Source organism: Gadus chalcogrammus, chromosome 3, assembly GCF_026213295.1.
Source record: "Gadus chalcogrammus isolate NIFS_2021 chromosome 3, NIFS_Gcha_1.0, whole genome shotgun sequence".
Taxonomy (NCBI): Eukaryota; Metazoa; Chordata; class Actinopteri; order Gadiformes; family Gadidae; genus Gadus; species Gadus chalcogrammus.
This window is the reverse complement of record NC_079414.1, coordinates 18,263,285-18,282,479: the sequence shown is the minus strand read 5'-3', so window position 1 is coordinate 18,282,479 and position 19,195 is coordinate 18,263,285. Positions and strand designations below refer to the sequence as shown.

Genomic DNA, 19,195 nt, shown 5'->3' with positions numbered 1-19,195 from the left:
ATGTGTTGTGCAGATATCTCCATGGCATTAGATTTGGCACGGAAGGCCACATGTCTGGCTGAATGTAATGCATGCAGTTTGGATGCCCATTGGCTGCACCAGTAAGTGATAATTCATGTTGATATGTGTTGTTGTGGTGGCTATTTGAATAGAACCATTCAATACAGTTAATAATGGCCATGACAAAAATGGTATAGAACAAGCATAAATAAATAAGTGTGTGTGTGTGTGTGTGTGTGTGTGTGTGTGTGTGTGTGTGTGTGTGTGTGTGTGTGTGTGTGTGTGTGTGTGTGTGTGTGTGTGTGTGTGTGTGTGTGTGTGCGTGCGTGCGTGCGTGCGTGCGTGCGTGCGTGCGTGCGTGTGTGTGTGTCGTTGTCACAGCCATAGACTGTGTGGTTGCCACCGGGTATAGCCCTGATAAAGAACTACACTCCCCCCTAGTGGCTTGGTGTAGAACTACAAGATGGTCCGTGATATATCCCTTCCGGATTGACAGGCTTCCTTGACTAGCATTGCGGAGGGTTTCAATTTGACTAATAAATTAGTCTCTTTCAACCTCTAAAGCTGACAGAAGGTGCATTCAAGTTGTGTGAAGATGGGCTTGAAAGAGGCAGTGGAGGACACACGCACACACAGACACGCGCACACAAAGAGCTGAGGAAGACAGACTGGGGAGGGGGGGGGGAGCAGTCGGAGGGGGTAGTTGAGGGACAAGGGCCCTGTTTGGGTGGGTGGGGGTCTTCTTCAAAGCAAGAAACGCACATGACAGGCTAGCACTTGAGAGTACGATGTCAGACAGCATCAGCTTCGCCTTTTTCTCTACAAATGTCCAAAAAAAAACACTTGAGGTATCCGTAAATCAAAGTCACTTTAGAGTAAATGTTTCATTTCATGGTAATGGAAAAGTATCAGTCAGGTGTAACAGGTATCTGAAAAAGCGGAAGATTTGGTTGGTGAAAACTTTTTCGCTTTTCACTTTTCATAAACGAATACCACTAACTTATAAACAGTCTGTAATAAATATTAAATATTAAATAAACACCTTGCATTCCCTCCCACTCATATCTAATGAACCAACAATGAAAGAACCCCAAAAGGGAGCATATAAACCCCAAAATAACATTTTGTCTTTGAAGAAGGATTACATATCTACAGAGGAGGGGAAAGAGCTGGACAATAAAAGGCTTTTTTTAGAACAGTAAAAACAAGGTGCTGACAGGACATATCGTTGGTGTTTGTGCATTTGTTGAAGGCCCCTCTTCCATAACCTGCGGTGGGATTGCCATAAGCCTTCCAAACGACAAGAGACTGCAGTCAATTTTCCAGACCCAGGGTTCCATGAAGTTTAGTAATGCTCCAGTCCATTCCCCCATGAAAAATAATAACTTAAGGTACCCTATTCATCTGAGTAGGCGTTGCAGAACTCGGAGGCTGAGCTCTCATGGACCCTAAGAATCCCAGAAGACAGCACAGATAATTGGACGGGAGAATGTTTTTTGTATCTTGCTGGCTTACTTACTAAAACAAAAACTATTGAATGCAACTTTCTTGTTTTTCTCAGTGGGCTCAATGCATGAGTAGGTTCTACACGTATTGTGAAATAAGCAGAATATGTCTTTAGTCATTAATATAAGGAAAATTGCTGTTTATTTTCTTGGTTTGAAAGAAAATAAATCAGAAAATCTGCACACTTTCCGTCAATTCTCCATAGGTATGACCACAAGGTGTAAAAACTAGATAATGTGTCAAAATTATACAAAAATAATCGATCAAACCCGTACAGGGCTTTGAGGTTGTTCCAGTCCTATATTCAGCAGATATGTCGCACATCTGAAACTGAGAAACCCTTTTTAAATTCTCCCCTTCCAACCTCATATCCTATACCCGCTCAGAAACACTGCCCCCCATTACAGTGCAGACTGCGGCACAAATGCTCAATCATGCCTTTGTCTCTCCCCCTCTGCGTATACCATAATGCTCTCCCCTGCTTGGAAGCTTTGAGCCCCTGCGCTTGTTGTGTTTGAATGTTTGTTGTTGAGAGGTCTTAAAGGTGTGTGTGATCAGCAATAATGACAATTGAAAGGTGGGGCTAAAATTAAAAGTGTTTCTGATTGGCTAATGTAAGGTGACATGTACTAAATCATATTTTGACTGAAGTAGGTCATTCGGTTACATGCTCATATTAAAGAAAACAATACATGTTCCCCTGTAAAATATGTCTACCAAATGTGGTGAAAATTGGTCCCAAAGGAAATTTTCAACTTCTCCAAACATACCATTTTGCTAATCAAATCAATAAGATGGCCAATAAGCATTATTCCTTATAGGCCATATTGTAGATATGGATTTGAAGGATCCTATTATATGGGTCAAGTTTGGTGATGGTTGATAATGCAGATATAGTAATTGGTCAACAGTGTCTATATTGTTTAAACAAATGAGCTGAAAATGTGTTTATTTGTGAAGACCTCAGTGGTCAAGACTGCTATGTTAAAGCTTGATTATGTGTCCCAGATGGTGAAACAATTATCCCTCAGACTTCAATGGTCTCGTTGAGTTTGTAGTACCAATTTTCACACTGCAAGGATAGGAATCGACCAGAGCCGGACAGTAACGGAGTTGTACATTTACTTGAGTACAGTACTTAAGTACAATTTTGAGGGATCTGTACTTTGCTCGAGTATCATTTTTGGGGAGTACTCATGACTTTACTCAAGTAAATTTGAGAGGCAAATATAACCGCGAGTACCCGTTACTTCTTCTAAAAAAGAAAAAAGAAAAGGAGAAAAGTAAAATTTCGGAAACCCTAAATTTGTTGTTTCCCTCTCAAACATGATTGGATTGTGCAGGCGCCACTGATTAGGACAGCCTTCAGCCTATCAGCAATCACCTTCGCTTTCCGCCAAAGTCAACTCCATGGTCACATTTAGATGAGAGACGATTGTTGATTTGATTGATGAAAAAGCAGAGAAACTCACACATACATACAATTGTTAGCCGAATTTTCTTTTCTGATATTACATATTTATGTAAGCTGAGCAATTGTTTTTATGTTCTTGAGTATACTGTTATACTGTATACTATTGTGCTATTGCCTTGTGGGCAAGTGTGAAATGTTAAATAAAGCAACATGGTAAAAAGATGAAAATGACTTGATTTTACTTTGAATTCCTTTTATATTCTCCAAGATATTAACATTTTTCATAACTCCATGTAGGACGTTTTTTTTACATAAATGTAAGCACTGTGGCAGTAGTAATGCAGTATTTAGAAAATGTACTCCAATACTCTTGATACTCAAGTACTTTTAAAAACAAATACTTCAGTACTTTTAGACATCTGACTGTAGTACTTTTAATTAAATTTAGCAAGGGGTATCTGTACTTTTACTCAAGTAAGGAAGCTGTGTACTCTGTCCGCCTCTGGAATCGACATCTATCTGCCTGCCAAGTTTCACCAAATGTATCTTGTAGTTACATACAAGCTTGTAGTTACAAAACGGGAGATGACTCAAAAATTATATCGATCCATCAAAGCCTCTTGCATCCTGCCCCAACTGAGAACATGAATAATCCTGCACAAACCGTACACATAACAACGCAATGGGCCATATTCAAGTAAGCAAGTAAAACTGACTGAACTGCATGCCAGCTAGCGTTTAGAACCAATATGGATGCTACTTTAGGTGAATAAGGCTGATAATCACAGAGAATGTGTGCCTGCCACACTGCAATGTGTACGGTGTCACCACAAGCTGGTATTAAAGAGGACGCCTCCTGCACACTGACACCCTGCTTCAACCTTCATTAACGTTGACCGCAGGGGTCACCTGCTGGAGAGGAAGTGGGGGAGGAAGTGACCTCAAATGAAGGTCACTTTCTGACGCAATCACCATGAGAATTAACCTCATAACCTTTGAATACCTTCTCATTTATGATTTATGTCAGTACACAAATAATGTCATGGCAGGTATGGAAATGTGGAATAACAGGGGCATTTTGCATTGATAAGGTTGAGTGTGTTTCTTCTTATTTTGTCATGGTAGTGGATCGAAAACACAAGGAGGAGGATGTTTTTCTCGGTACAAAGGTAAGCTAATGGTGCGGATATAATTGATAGGCAGAGGAAGGCATACTAACAAGGACATAAAAGACACAAAGGACATAAGAGATCACAATACTAAGTACGTATTTTTCCAGCTAGGCCTTGTGCTTAAAGTACTGTGTGATGTATTTATCCAGGACTCTCATTTTTAACATGAATTTGCATAAAAATAGGCTTTAGATTAAATTAAGAATTGTCCTGGCTTGTTGAAGAACTTTAAGCAATGCTATTAATAATACATTTTAAATATGTACAGACACACCAATACAGACACAAAATATGTACAAATAAGTCCCCACTCCACTCCATTAATGTTCTTGACATTAAGCCATTTGATACAACAAAATATTTCCTTTAATTACAAAGTAAAATAGTCCAAATATTACACAGAGGCTGAGCAAAAAAAAAATCTGGTGGTCTTGCGATATGGGTATAGCACAGAAATAAAACCAAAGTAAAATTAACTAGACACCATGACAAGAAGGAACTTCGATGCGTCGTACTACCTTCACGTGACACTAGTGCGTTTTCGTTCAGTTTGTGCCTCTACTGGTGCCGTACATCCCACACCAGTGTTTACGGATTTCAGCGCCGTGTAACCGTAGAAAGCTAGCACCATGGCTGACTACTCTCGAGTAAAAATAACTAAATTAGTTTTGAAAGGAGCGAGTAAGGGGTAAGAGCTGTACTATTTGATGAAACATGGTCATTGTAATCAAAAAGAGTCTATGTTAAATATGATCTAACTACAATTAGCTTTTGTCGTCCAGGGCTAGCCATAGATCGTTTTACTAGTGGTAATTTAAACCCGAGTTGTATTGTGTCTAGGAAAATTACTAGTATTTGCAACGATGTGTTGTTGCGTTGCTCGTGAGGCTAAAGGTTTCGTTACATTGAAACTTAATGTTGGCCTACATTTTGTTTGTTTTGCAGTAAGAAAAAGAAGAATAAAGATAAGAAGAAGAAACTGGAAACGGAAGAAGAAAAACCCGACATAGTTGGTATGTATGGTCGCTGCTCCCCTTCGTTGATCAGCCTTTCATCTCTTTTTCCACACATTATTTGAAAAGCCAAGTAGGAGAATGTTTTTCTTTTGTTTACACTCTCTTTCATCTCTCATTCTTTATTTTTGAAGTTAGAGTACAAATGTTGTTTGAATGTCAGTGGTCACAGTATAACAACCACTATACAGCCATCTCATGTAAGGGTTCACTGTAGAGCAAGTTCAGCCATACTGTCATAACAGGGATAAGGAGAACTACTGAAGAGGAAAGGGGCAGGCTAGTGTTGGGACAAGGCTGTCACACTCTAAGCTTAAAGGTCCTGGGTTCGATCCCCAGTGTCCACAGTCAACCTACATATAGGCATCCTAGAGCAGGCACTTAGGATCAAAGTGTATGCTCAATGCTTGCTAAAAGATTGACAGAGTTGATAAGATTTGGTTACCCAGGGAAATCCGTCCACTGATTGACACTGACAGTTGTTTAACATTATGTATGTTTAAAAGCAATGATGTTGTTCTCAACAGGGGGTTGGTGGGTTGTCAGTAGCTTTGGAGAAATGAGTGGAACGGTTGCCATAGAGATGCAGCGCAACACGTACATCCACGCCATGGATAATGGCCTCTTCACACTCGGCGCACCTCACAACGGTAAGGAGTCCATGGAAGTGCTCTTCCCCCAACTGTTCTCCCTGCTCTCACTTTGAACATTTACCCTTCTTTTACAGTTTTCGATAATACGTCAGACCACAAGGCGCAGTGACTCTGGACATTAGAAAAACAACAACCTTAGAGATTCACAGTATAAAGTAATAGATTCATCATTCATCCCCACGTGTTTATTATTAGCAGTGAAAAGGCCTGGCATATTGATACATACCAATTCCCTCGGTAGCGCCCACACACTTTGCATGTGTGATGCTCATTTCCTGCAAGGTCATGCTGTTTCCAATAGGAACCACTCGGTGGATAAAAATGCCCCCAAGGAGAAGAAAGGAAATGGATAATTCTTTGATTTCATCTTGTGCGTCAGAAAGGATGAGATGATGCTGCCCACCAGCTTTTGAAAACACAATTTCCATATTACCTCAGCATAATGAATGCCCCACTACTGGCAAACTATATTGGCCATTAAGAAGGGAACCATATTCCACATTTGCAAAGTGGTAAACAGCAGTTCTTGACTGAGCCCTTAAAAAAACGTTTTTACTCTACAAAATATCATTGTGCAACCCGTGACCAGCTAAATACAAATTATAACTAAATGTATTGATAAAGAAAGATAATTGATTTAAAAAGAGTCTTGGCCCGTTAATATGATGACTTTATTGAAGTTTAAATGCCCATTTCAAAGCTATCCACTGCGAAAGTAGAAGGTCGTAGTTTTAAAGTATTTTCAACAGGGCCAACTGGAGTTCAATGTCATTGAACTTCTGCCTGTTGGTGTGTGTTGTAGAGGATGAAGGGCCCGATCCCCCTGAGCAGTTCACTGCCATCAAGCTGTCAGACAGTAGGTGAGTAACATACGCTGGAGAGAGGCCGCCGCCTGGGAGTCTCTGTAAACCGCCGCCCATTGTACTGGGTCCAATGCAATTAAGGTCTATTTGATTTGAAATTGGCCAACTTTGCTTTTGATTTCTCTCTCTAAATCCGTTTTATTTTAACTTGCTAGTTGTTTGGTTCAACAGTAAAACAAAATACATATTTTAAGAAGCATCGGTTGATTATTTTGTGGATTCTGGAGCCTTTTTGGTCTGCTTAACTGAACCTGCTGGTCGGACCGTGTTCTGTTGTGTCATTTCTTTGGCAGGCTGGCCTTCAAGTCGGGCTATGGCAAGTACTTGGGTATCACCTCCGAAGGCCTGGTGGTGGGGCGCTCTGATGCCATCGGCTCCAGGGAACAATGGGAACCGGTTTTCGAGGACGTAAGCAATACAATCAATCACCTTGGTCCCACTGTGCTGCTGGTACACTCTACCAAAACCTTGTTGCAGTGAACAAAAAATAAATACAAAGAACTAAAAAACGAAGTGACGGCGTACATTTCTGCACCACACAAGATGACACGAAACCTATATCTAAATGAATGCATAAACATTGTACAACAATTTGAAGTAAACACTCTCCCCAAAATGTCCCTTTTTGAGATCCCCAGCAGCAGCGCAGTGTGAACTCATCCTGTCGTCACCATGTGTGTCTGTCTGTGCCGTTCCAGGGCAGGATGGCCATCATGGCCGCCAACAGCTGCTTCATTTCCTACAGCGAGGACGGCGACATCGAAGCCAAGAACAAAGCAGCGGGGGACGGCGAGATGGTGAAGGTGATGCCTTTTAAACGGTTTTTCCTTCAATTTATTTATTATTTCAGATGACTACACTTGAATGCCCTCCCACCACCGCTTAGTGAAGGTTTTTTCACGGCAGGGACCTGGCTTAAACCTGGGGGGTGCTCTGGTCTCACCTGAGGCGATGTTGAGTTATAGCTGTGTGTGTGTGTGTGTGTGTGCGTGTGTGTGTTTGTTGGGCCTGTGTGTGTGCAATATTTCAACAGATCCGCTCGTGTGCCGAGAAGGAGGTGAAGAAGAAAGACGACCTCGTGGACGAGGACAGGGGCAACGTCAATTCCTGTGAACTCAGCTATGTGTGGGTATCCGCCACAGGTGCATGTGATTAGGCCAGTGAATTAGGCCCCGGGAATGCATATGTCAGAGGTGTTACCCAGCGTTGATGTGTGTGTGTTGTAAGGGCTGCTAGATTATGGAAAAAAATCATTAACACGATTATTTTGGACAATATTGAAATCACGATTATTCAAACAATTATTTTGGAGTTTCAAAACATGATGCGTTTATTCAGCATTTCGCTCAAACAAAAACGTTATAATTGAGAATTCTGAAATACCCCCTTAAAGAAGTACACAAAATGTTCAAATATAAAATAATGTACAAATATGTATCTGTTCTAAAGAAAAACTAAAAAAATTAACTCGATTATATTAGTTTGGAGATTGTTTTTTTACCCACCTTGAAAGTTTAGTTCCGATAGGACAGTGGGGTGGACCAACCGATAGGACATTGGTCCATCCCACTGTACCCTCTGGTTTGTCTTTCTATTCTTTGTATTTTTTTACACCAGTATGGCATTTAATAATGGGCCCTAGAGAAACCTTAAAAGAGTTCTTTGAGGTTTTGAGTGATGCTTCGTAATTTGAATGGGCAGATAGTCATGGGCTGACCTTATTAGACAGAGATTTCCCTCCTGTTCTTCTGACAGTCGTTTTTCTTCTGCACCAGCTCGATTTTGACAACTCAATCGCTATTGTGGGTGTGGGGACCCGCGTGGGAGCCATCGGCTCATCAATCCACCGCTTTTAAGACGCAATTGATGGGCTGCTTTAGGGCCCAAGCGGAAAAGAGGGAAATGCCACATTTAAGTCCCCTGTGCGGCGAGTGTTTCTTCTTCTTTTTTTTACAGCCCGTCTGTGGCCTATTAAGTCCCAGGCAATATGTCTTAAGCGCGTTTCCGCTTGGCAGGCCATGTATTTTTTTTCTCTCCTCTCGCTCTATTCCCATTTTTTGTCATCCCTTTTTTACCCCCGGAACGCCGGGCAAATGGAGTCTTCATGTTGCTGTGATAGTAATGGCTGCCCTTGAGCCTGTGTCTTGATGGAGCGCTTAGCATCTCAAATGGGTTCCGGGATTGAGTGCTGCTGAGGCATCGTAAAGCACTGCCAGAGTGGGCCCGCCGCACCAAGTGTACCTGTGCATCATTAAGGTGTCAGATGAGGACGGATCATTGTTCACCTGCACGAATGCAGCGGAATATTGTTTTGCGGTTAAATATTGTTTTTGTATACCATAAGGATTGCCTTAACTGTATAGGTCGAGATTGTTCTTCGCACCGGGTAATTTCCTCCTAGGAATGAATTTATTCCCGGCACATCTGTTGTTTTGATGAGTTTTGTTTGGAAAGAAAACGTGTTCAGACATTTGACTCTTTCAGACAGAGTTTCAAAGAATCCACGCCCCTCCAATTACCTGCTTTCTTTTAACGAGACAGCCTTATTCCAGAATTGATTCAATAAATGTTTTTCTCATTCATGGACACGCAGTATCCCATAATACAAGGCAAAACAACCTTTGGTAAATTAATTACATTTTAAATTTAATATGAATCGAGTAGCTCTGCTTTTTATTTTGCGCGAGGAATGAAGGGCAACAATTAATTGCATTTCAATAATAGAAGAAGCTTCATCAAGATAAAATGTGGTGAAAGTGGAAGGAGCCTTGGTGAATACTTTCTCAATACTATGTGCCATTATATATTCAATAGTGTGATGCTAGCTTGTCATTCACAGGAAGAAGTTCCAGAGCTTCCAGGACCGTAGGCTGAGGGTGAACGAGGAGGACAACTCCAATCTGAAGAGGGCCAGGACGGATGGGAAGTTCCACGAAGCTCTGCTAGACAGGTATGATACGGATACTTATGGGACGGGCTCCGGTGGGACTAGGGAGTATAGGTGGGGACAGTCAGAAAATATGAATTATGATGGAATATGTTGTACTAGTTTGACTGACTTTCAGAGTTATGTTTTTTATCAACTATACCTCTTAGTTAGTTTTTTATCAAGAAATACTGCTAAATAATCAAAAAATAAAGGATAATATATGATTAATTTGGGAAATTGTGATCACCGTTATCTTAAGTCCATACAAACGTGTTCAATGTTTGATTATGAATTTGTGAGATGTGATTGTTTTGACATTATTTTAATTAACATTCCATGTGATCATGTACTGAACATTTGTTTTTATGATTGACAGACGGAGCAAAATGAAAGCGGACAGATATTGCAAGTGAAGAGTTGTCATTTTAAAAGCTGCTTCTTAATTAATTGTTTATATGCATGATGCTATTTTAGTTTGACCTTTTTGTAATATTTGTTTTGCTATTTTGATTGAAAATTCAAATAAAATAATTTGTATCCAATGTTGTTGTTTTTTCATACAATGTTTAACTGTTTACACTTGTTTCTGCCTAACACACCATCGGTTCAACCCCATGGAGGGTCAATTAGGTTATGCATTCAAGTCAGAAGATATTGATAAATAATCAAAACTCAGGAGAACCACATGATGAACCAAAATGTATCTTTCTTTCCCGCCATGTGTGCCTATAGGTTATCAAGGCGGTGGTGTGTGCCGATTGAGTTAGACTGTGCACAAAGTAAGACTTCAATTGAATATTGAAAACCTTATCTCTGCTAACTCCTAACAGATGTCTTACATCATGAACAGGGTGTAGCCAGAGATGTCTAATGTGAACACCACAAGCTCTTCATTACCACTTAATTACTTCCATGCTTTTAGATGAGCTGGGTTATGAGATTGGAAAAAGTAGATATTTGCTTATGAACCTCTTTCTTACAACTTGATAATAATCTGTCATGTGATTTATTCATTTTGAACATTGTGCAACCCATGTAAGCAACTCATTCCAAGTGACTGTCACATGCAATTAATCCATTTCCTTAAAAGTAGGAGGTTTGGAACATACCACTATCTTTTCAACGGGGCTTCTACAAAATACTCTTAAGTTTCAATGTCATTTATTTAGATTTAGTACAAGAAAAAATATTCAAACATTATTTGTATTCAATTGGAAAATATAGTCACTCGGCCATTTGTAATTTATTGCTTTGTTATTGCTTCAATGTATATCGATAACTTTAAAATACCCCCCTCATGGAGGGCAGACAAGCGGATCCCAAGTCATGAGCTATAAGATACTTCCGTGTTTGGACTAGCTGCAATTCTGGCTGTAAACAAGACCCTGGACACGATTTTAAACATGGCTCGTTTAAGTTTTGTATTGTTTGTTTCCTTGATATCAGTTGTATCGACTCAATTTATACCACCGGTAGGTATGTTTTACTGTGTACACCCACACGTGTCACAAATTAACTTTTTACTTATGGTTGATGTCTGAGTGCATGAGGGAAATTTAACACAATGTTTAAATTCCTTGTATATCTTACTGGTATTATTCCTCAGTACACGGAAGATTGTCGAGCCGACATGTATCCCCCAAAGGGTCCAACGTAAGTATTGGTTTTTTTTATTGATAGTCTAACAAGCAAACATTATCCTACCAAGCACAAGGATCTACGCTTACCAAAGAGTTTGGGATTGAAATGTTGTAGTTTGTTAACTGGCAACAGTGTACCTTCCTTATACATAAACATGCTATTTGTTCAGGTTCAAGGGACGTGTGACTTGGTACACAGTGGACCTTGATCTACATCCAAGTAAGAGGTGGATGCCTTTGATTACTGACAAAAAGGCCGAGGTAAGATAGCTTCTAAATCCACCACCTGTTACCTTACGCCTTATTATGGATCCCACTGCCTTTCTTGGTCGGACTTGCCAACATTGTCCAGAATTACTCTGATTGGCTAAACTTGACCATCTCAAACCCAATGCGTTAACTTTCCATCTCTACCCTAATGCCTTAACTTTCCATCTCTACCCTAATGCCTTAACTTTCCATCTCTAACCTAATAAATGCTTACATGACCGATGGTCTCTGCCTCTTCCAGTTCATTCGCACGATGTTCCCACAAACATGCATGTGCAATATGATAATAAACGATTATCTCACTTTAACTGACATGTTTCCCCCTAGCTGGTCAGCATGATGCAGACCATCAAAGATTTGGCCAATGCTTTTGTACCGAGTGGGAAATTAGTAGAGATGGTCGACAAGGCTTTGGTGAGCCCATTTTTTTTTTTTCCGCAAGAATATACAAACTTAAACACTTTTCCATACGTGCCATATCTATTATTGCTGTTCAACCCTTTGTCCAGCCCTTTCTAGTGGAAACCCTGCCATATCCATTCGGTGATGAGTTGAGGGGCGTGGCAGCTGCTTCGGGCCTTCCCCTCGGTAAGGAAGTGTTCCTTGTGGTGTTCCCCATTCACCAGGCAGGCCTCAGACGAATCTTCCAAGGTTTCACGAGGCTCTGCTCTAATCATTGTTCATTTGTTTTGGCTTCCAGGGGAAGTTGTGTTGTTCAACATCTTCTACGAGGTGTTTACTGTGTGCACCTCCATCGTAGCAGAAGACCCCAAGGGTAAACGCATGGACTCTTGCAGATTTTACAATTTCATACAGAACAAATGTACCTATTGGTACCAAATATGCAAATAATTCTCAAATAATTTGTGTTGTGCATTCTTGCAGGTAACCTTTTCCATGGTAGAAATCTCGATTTTGGATTATTTATGGGGTAAGGGTTTTTATCTATTATTATTCATGTTATGTGTAATATTTAGGGGAAATGTATAGACTTAAAACATGTGTATAGTTTCCCAAATGCCTCTTGACTCGTGTATGCATGGCTGTCTTCCTGCGTGTCCAGGTGGGACATGAAGAACCGGTCGTGGATTGTAGCTGAACAGCTGAAGCCCCTTGTGGTCAACGTGGACTTCAGGAGGAACAACCAGACGGTCTTCAAGTCGACCACCTTCGCTGGATATATCGGCATGCTGACAGGGATCAAGCCTGTGAGCCAGTCTATCAATACCTGACCCTTTACATGGGTCCATGTAGCAAACATTTGCATTAAAGAAAAGAGATTTTTTTTTTTATTTCTCCGAACTTTCAGAAGGCACATGTGTAGGGTGTGTAGGGCAGAATGGGTTGTTAAAGTTATTGTAATTTCGTCCAGGATTCAAACCAAGACGTTTTTTTTGTTGTTTTTTGCAGAATGTGTTTACTTTGACGATGAATGAACGTTTTAGCCTTGACGGAGGATATATCGGTAAGTTGTTATTTTTTTCTATGCCGTCGTCCTTGTTTTACTAGCTGGTAGTGTGGTGACCGTTATGTGTACATTTAGCTGCTTTTAAAATGTCCTCTGTAGAATGTAATCGGTGCCCTTTTCACGCATCACTGTTCTCCAATCAGGAATCCTGGAGTGGATTCTTGGGCAGAGAAAGGGCATGTGGATGAGCTTCCTGACGCGCTCCGTCCTGGAGAACGCCACCAGGTAATTGTTTTCACACCCGCCATGCATAATAGCTCCTGGTAGACTGTACTTAAGGAAAGGTGAGATGATCATGGTGCTTTAAAAAAATAAATAATTATAAAATAAAACGTGTTGATCATGGTTCCCACGGTGGCTTAGTTGGAGTCGGAACTTATCACCATGGCAACGTATTCTTCATACCCCTACCGCTGGGATCGTTGGTTGTAATCGCAAATATTAAATTTAAAGTGCACTTCTCATATTCATTCAAAATCGGAGTAGCGATGAAGGAAATAACATTCATAAGAGGTATAGTTGCCTTTTGTAGTTGGACTATTACGGAGCAGAGGGCTATATTTTACACTGCTGGAGGGTTGCAGGCTGTTACTGGGTGATTTCTATTTTTTCATAAAATATCAACCCTTTTTGAGAGTTGGAACTTGTCCTGTTTATCGAAAAGGCTTGAGTGTTAAAGGTCAGGTCCCTTTGGATTAAAGTGTCTGCTAAATGACTATCATCAGGCAAAGCACAAGACCAACCCGTTGTGTGAATAGTTTCGATTCCGCTTTCCCTATATCACACCACGTGTGGTCATGGAGCTTCCTGATTTTGTCGTCTACAACCAAAAGGCCTAGGAGGCAGTGGTGGCTGAAGGTAAAGCATGCATGTCCTCCTCTGACCAACAGTTACGAAGTGGCCAAGACACGCCTGGCCCAGACCGAGCTGCTGGCTCCGGCCTACTTCATCCTGGGAGGGAACCAAACGGGCCAGGGCTGCATCATCACCAGGTCCAGGCTGCTCAGCCTAGACATCTTGGAGTAAGTAGCAGGAGAGTCACGTGGTTAGGGTAGGCGTGTTGGACTGGGTGCTGCAGGTTTCAGGTTCCAGACACACGCTGCAGTGAGCATATAGGCAGCACTGTGCAAGATGCATCACCTGTTCCAGCTTAATGATTTGTGTCAAATTATGTTGTAGAAGATCACTGCTGAGGATTAAATTACTAAATTTGAAGAATGTGTTCCCTCTGGTTAATTTCGTACCATTTTATTCTACAGGATTGACTTAAAGCTTGGCCGCTGGTACGTTCTGGAGACCAACTACGACCACTGGAAGGCTCCTCTGTTCCTGGATGACCGAAGGACCCCTGGCATGACGTGTATGAACAAGACCACTCAGACGGTGAGTCACACACTCCTACCAGCTGGCTCTTGAGGTAAAACAGATATGAACCACCTTTTGACTTGTTCGCTGGTCGTTTACAGAACATCACACTGAAAACGATGTACAGCGTGCTGTCGACCAAACCGGTGCTGAACAAGGTTAGTCGTGTTTGTATCAATTCAAAGATGGACCTTGGCTGAAGATTGTTCCAGTCTGCAGGCCTCAGCATTGTTTTGTCCTCTTTTCCCCTCAGCTGACCACCTACACAACACTAATGGACGTGTCCACGGGTAACCTGGAGTCCTATATCAGGGACTGTCCCAACCCCTGTATGCCATGGTGAAACCATCGTCTGAGCCCTCAACTGTTGAGCAGTGCTTGACCCGAGCAGGAATTAGCCCAGGCCTATGATCAGCAGAGCGGCGAGGAAATCTTTTAAATTTGCACTTGTAATTGTTTGAACCTAAGTGAGCCATAAATTATGTGTTTTTTGTATTTTTACTTGATTTAATCATTGTTTACTGATTTAGTTGCTTGTTTAGAAAAATGGATCCTGCATGAATGTCTTTGCAGTAATAAATGAATCAGACCTCTAGAAAATAGTTTAACACTGGTGTTATAGAGTATAGTCATTGCACAAGATAGTTCGTAAAAATTAACCCATTCTAGCATTAAAAAATATTTGATGCATAGTTTGTGGCTATAGTCCAAGTTACCCACCACTAACGTGTTACTAAATGGGTGATTACCTTTGTTTGCATTTAATAAAAAAATATGAACTTTATGCAGGGTCCCTCTTTTTGAATAGCGGACAAATCAGGCCTGGGAAATTTGAACCAAGCTACAAATACCTGAAAAATGTCACTGCCTTCCTGTAAAAGTAGAAGTTGGTTTAGCCAATCTTCAGCATTGCATTACTTCCTGACCAGTTACATGAGCAGCTGGCTGCCTGGATATCGTAAAGTTGTTTAGAACAGCTAGCAAGCCTGGAGGAGAGAGTCCAAAGTGGTCCCAACATCTGGCTTCAGTGGCATTTCAACTTCAAAGCTGTTCTGATCAAGTTCTTCGGTACCAGAAAAACAAATCCAGCTTTCGTGGTTGTTGCATAGGATACGAGTGCTCATATTCCTATCACTTTCCAATCACCCACACTTTCAAAAAATCAATTTATTTAAACCTTATACAGTATAGATTTACTTGCATGAAAATCTGACTAACCCATAGACAACAAAAATAGATGTTCATAAAGATTAAGGACTTGAGGGAGAATGTTTGGGGCACGAGCGTATAATACAGGAGGGGGAGGCACAGATACTAGCAGCCAAGCCGGTCGTAGCGGTGCACTGCCACTCTATATTGAAGCGGAAGTTCTGGAAAAGTGCAGAGATGGCTCAGGAGCTGAAGAATCATAAGGCCATGGGGACGGATACAAGAAGAATACAATCAAAATAAACCATTTAAGGGGTGATCCCGTAACAAATAACAAATAGGCAATACTATATATATATCGAACAAAAAGGCAATACTATAAAGATTCAAACCGATTCTTACATCTTTAAACTACAGAGCAGCATTTGGGTGCTACAAATCTAAACAAGCAACAAATCACTGTGCGTGTAGAATCACTTGGTCACGGCCATGAAGAAAATCAACATTCATGTCTGAATAAAAATAAATGTGTGTTGAACAGTAGAATACAGAACTAATGTGTCTTTTTAAGGTCACTGCTACCATTGTGTGCTCGCCAGTGCTTATCTATACTTAAAAACAGAACTAATTATACATTACGAGAACATAACGTTGCGTATGTATAGTGTTGCAAAAGAAAAAAATAGAAAACAAGGTGGTTTGGAAAAACTGAAACCGAACTTCTTCATGCACTTTGTGCTCCGCTCGATTCTGGAAAGGAACAGAGTGGTGGCATTAAAAATCATCCCACAATATAATGAATTGTTCACGGGGCAGCTTTTAATTTGTTCCGTCATATTTTATGATGATATGTGTTAATTGATTTATGAAGCCAGTTTGTAAAGTATTTACAAACGCCCGTTAGGCGGCCTACCTGGTTCTCTCAGAGCCTGTGCATTCCCAACCAGCCCGGTGATCTCCTCGGTGCCGGCCACCAGCTCTGAGGACAGACGATTGACCTGCTGCTCGTCCACAATCCTCTTCTGAAGCTCTTCCTGTGGACGGCAACACCGTCGTCATGGAGGCCCGACATTTAAATACAATGCGCCGATGAAACCCATTGTTTGGATCAATGATGACGTGATGACGAGACGGAGACACTGACCTCACACATGACGCTGAGCTGCAGCGGCAGCTCCTCCACCTTCACAAAGTCCTCCTCGTCCGACTTCTGACTGGTGTTCCCCGAACCCAACTCCTGCTTTCACCAAAGTTCAAAGAGCATTACTCGTATCCTTACTCAAATTATTCAATTTTTATAACATTCATGATCTGTGGGTAAAAAAAACACCACCAAATCACTCATTCCTCCAAATCAATATTATTGAGGATTTTCATCCTTGCCTTTGTCCAAATTAACTATAAATACACGACCTCAAAAAGGCAGCCATTTAAAAGCCTTTGTCTTCAAAGGGACCCTATACACTTGAAGGTAACGAGCCTGCGTCCTACTGCGCCCTTACATCCGCGTTGACCATGACGGGGGAGTCTGTGTCAGCGCTGCTGCTGGTGCTGGAGGCCTTGGAGTCCTCCCGCTGGTGGGAGGAGCGTGTGTGGGAGTCTGCCTCCACCCCTGCCTCTGCCGCCACCTCAGCCCTCAGCTCCGTCTCAGTCTCCACCTCAGCCTCCAGCTCCGTCTCCAGCTCCGTCTCCAGCCCACAGCCCTTCTCAGGGTCCCTGCTCCCCAGCAGGGTACGGTCCTCTCCGTCTGAGGGTCCCGTCTCAGAGGTCTCACCACCAGAACCGCCGCTTTGGTCTATAAAAGGGATGGGTGGAGGGCACAGGGGAACAATATTTGTGAAAGAGTCTGGTTGGTTGATGATTATTATCATCTTTCCATCTGATGGTTCTCAGCAAGACTTTTAAATTGCTTTGGATGAAATCGTCTGCTGCTGTTCAATCCAGTAAAGTGGGGTGGAGTTGTCCTCACCATCATTTTCGTCAAAACCATCGTGTTCAGTTTCTGCCTGCTGGCTAGCATTTGCTGGTGCTCCCTGTTGAAGAAAACAACCATATTAGTTCCTGTAATGGGAAAATTCTATTTTCACATTCTGTTTCTCCAACTGCCATTTGTTGATTCTGCCTTTTCGCTGACCCCCTTGGGGTGGTCAAGGGTCAAAGGGTCCAACTGAGAAGTCACCGCTGGGTCTCCCCACATTGCAATTTTCAAATCGAATAATGTTTACCTAAAGGAAGAAGTTTCCTCTATTCTCATCAGGTAAAAGAATGCATAAAGGGATCTCTGCTACCTCGTGACCGGTTCACCCCGGGCACAAAGGTTAACGTTAGATAACGTGAGGAATAGGTAGGGTGGCTAGACAGTGCGAGGAATAGGAGACAGAGCTTACATGATGTAGGGGAAACAACTTGATGGATTTTTCATCACACATCATGTGTGCGGCCGAGCTGTTCTCAGCATGTCTGAGACCTGTGCCACTGGATAAGACATCCTTGCTTTTGCCAATGCATTGGACTTCTCCATGCGAAGCTAATAGAAAGACGACGGATGAACTCCCATCTGAGGCCTCAGATTATTGTATGTTTGGGATATGTTCGTTATGTTTCTTTTATGTTGATGTTTTATTACTCAAATACATTAGCCTAATTGTTATAAATTCGGATTACTCTTTATTCATAAAAAAGTTGGACAGAGACGATTGCCGTGGTCCAAATTCCCGCCACAGATCCATACTTCCAAAGATGCATAACAACCACAAGTCTCATTTATGTTGACTTGAAGGACCATGGGGGCAGCGGAACCTTACCGGCTGCTCCCCCAGACCAGCGGCGGCCTGTAAGGAGGTCTGGACCTCCACGGGTCCGGACTCAAACTCATCCATCTCCTCCTCCTCGTTCTCGTCCTCCCCACTGCCGTAGTTGGTCAGGGCCTGCGTCTCGGCTTTGGAAAGACCTTTAGTGAAAGCAACAACAACCCTAGTTAACCGTATGCATGTGTGTGTGTGTGCCGGGCGTGCATATGATTCAGATCAGAGAACAGAGGATGAAGGTGCGGCTCACTAATGGACAGAGGCAGGGGAGACTCTGGGTCGTCCTGGTCCTCCACCTCTGAGGCTTCGCTGCTCCCGCTGTACTCCTTCTCCTCGGCGTGCAGGTACGTCACCTGGCACACAGAGCCCCCGTCCTGCTCCGTCTCGTCCTGGTCCTGAGAGCGAGAGCGAGAGAGAGAGAGAGAAACAGAGATAGAGAGGGAGAGGGAGAGAGAGAGAGAGACAGGGATAGAGAGAGAAACAGAGATAGAGAGGGAGATAGAGAGAGACAGGGATAGAGAGAGAAACAGAGATAGAGAGGGAGAGAGAGAGAGAGAGAGAGAGAGACAGGGATAGAGAGAGAAACAGAGATAGAGAGGGAGAGAGAGAGACAGGGATAGAGAGGGAGAGAGGGAGAGAGGGAGAGAGGGAGAGAGAGAGAGAGAGAGAGAGAGAGAGAGAGAGAGAGAGAGAGAGAGAGAGAGAGAGACAGGGATAGAGAGAGAAACAGAGATAGAGAGGGAGAGAGAGATAGAGTTAGACAGGGATAGAGAGGGAGAGGGAGAGAGGGAGACAGAGAGAGAGAGACAGGGATAGAGAGCGTGAACAGGACAGAGAAATAGAGATACATGGAGAGAAAGACAGGGGCAGGGAGAGAGACAAGGAAAGGGAAAACAAGAGATACAAGGACCGATACAGAGAGATGGACAGGGAAAGAGAGACAGTG

At 42.3% G+C, this 19,195-nt stretch overlaps 3 protein-coding genes across 9 annotated transcripts in view; 2 read left to right on the top strand and 1 right to left on the bottom strand.

The window, feature by feature from the left end:
- Positions 1-4,615: 4,615 nt before the first annotated feature.
- On the top strand, positions 4,616-10,110 carry frg1 (FSHD region gene 1). Its single transcript, XM_056586417.1, has 9 exons — positions 4,616-4,780; positions 5,038-5,105; positions 5,633-5,755; positions 6,561-6,618; positions 6,915-7,029; positions 7,320-7,424; positions 7,655-7,746; positions 9,461-9,571; positions 9,927-10,110. The coding sequence occupies exons 1-9, from the start codon at positions 4,722-4,724 to the stop codon at positions 9,961-9,963; spliced, it is 768 nt and encodes a 255-aa protein (XP_056442392.1). The 5' UTR covers positions 4,616-4,721; the 3' UTR covers positions 9,964-10,110.
- A 780-nt stretch (positions 10,111-10,890) lies between these two features.
- asah1b (N-acylsphingosine amidohydrolase (acid ceramidase) 1b) lies at positions 10,891-15,077 on the top strand. Its single transcript, XM_056586415.1, has 14 exons — positions 10,891-11,022; positions 11,157-11,203; positions 11,361-11,451; positions 11,788-11,874; positions 11,970-12,048; positions 12,161-12,235; positions 12,346-12,391; positions 12,524-12,668; positions 12,871-12,925; positions 13,072-13,153; positions 13,819-13,950; positions 14,188-14,311; positions 14,395-14,451; positions 14,547-15,077. The coding sequence occupies exons 1-14, from the start codon at positions 10,954-10,956 to the stop codon at positions 14,634-14,636; spliced, it is 1,179 nt and encodes a 392-aa protein (XP_056442390.1). The 5' UTR covers positions 10,891-10,953; the 3' UTR covers positions 14,637-15,077.
- The window catches only part of pcm1 (pericentriolar material 1), a 24,921-nt gene continuing 19,810 nt past the window's right edge, over positions 14,085-19,195 (bottom strand). For 6 of the 7 annotated variants that reach the window (XM_056586394.1, XM_056586398.1, XM_056586399.1 and 3 more), the window contains 7 exons: positions 18,500-18,644; positions 18,247-18,392; positions 17,412-17,475; positions 16,945-17,237; positions 16,587-16,679; positions 16,356-16,476; positions 14,086-16,192 (listed from right to left, as the gene is read on the bottom strand). In XM_056586394.1, the coding sequence (XP_056442369.1) occupies positions 16,167-16,192; positions 16,356-16,476; positions 16,587-16,679; positions 16,945-17,237; positions 17,412-17,475; positions 18,247-18,392; positions 18,500-18,644 (888 nt within the window). In that variant the 3' untranslated portion in view covers positions 14,086-16,166. Of the gene's footprint in view, positions 16,193-16,355; positions 16,477-16,586; positions 16,680-16,944; positions 17,238-17,411; positions 17,476-18,246; positions 18,393-18,499; positions 18,645-19,195 lie in introns of all 7 variants that reach the window. The other variant, XM_056586400.1, reaches the window with a different exon arrangement.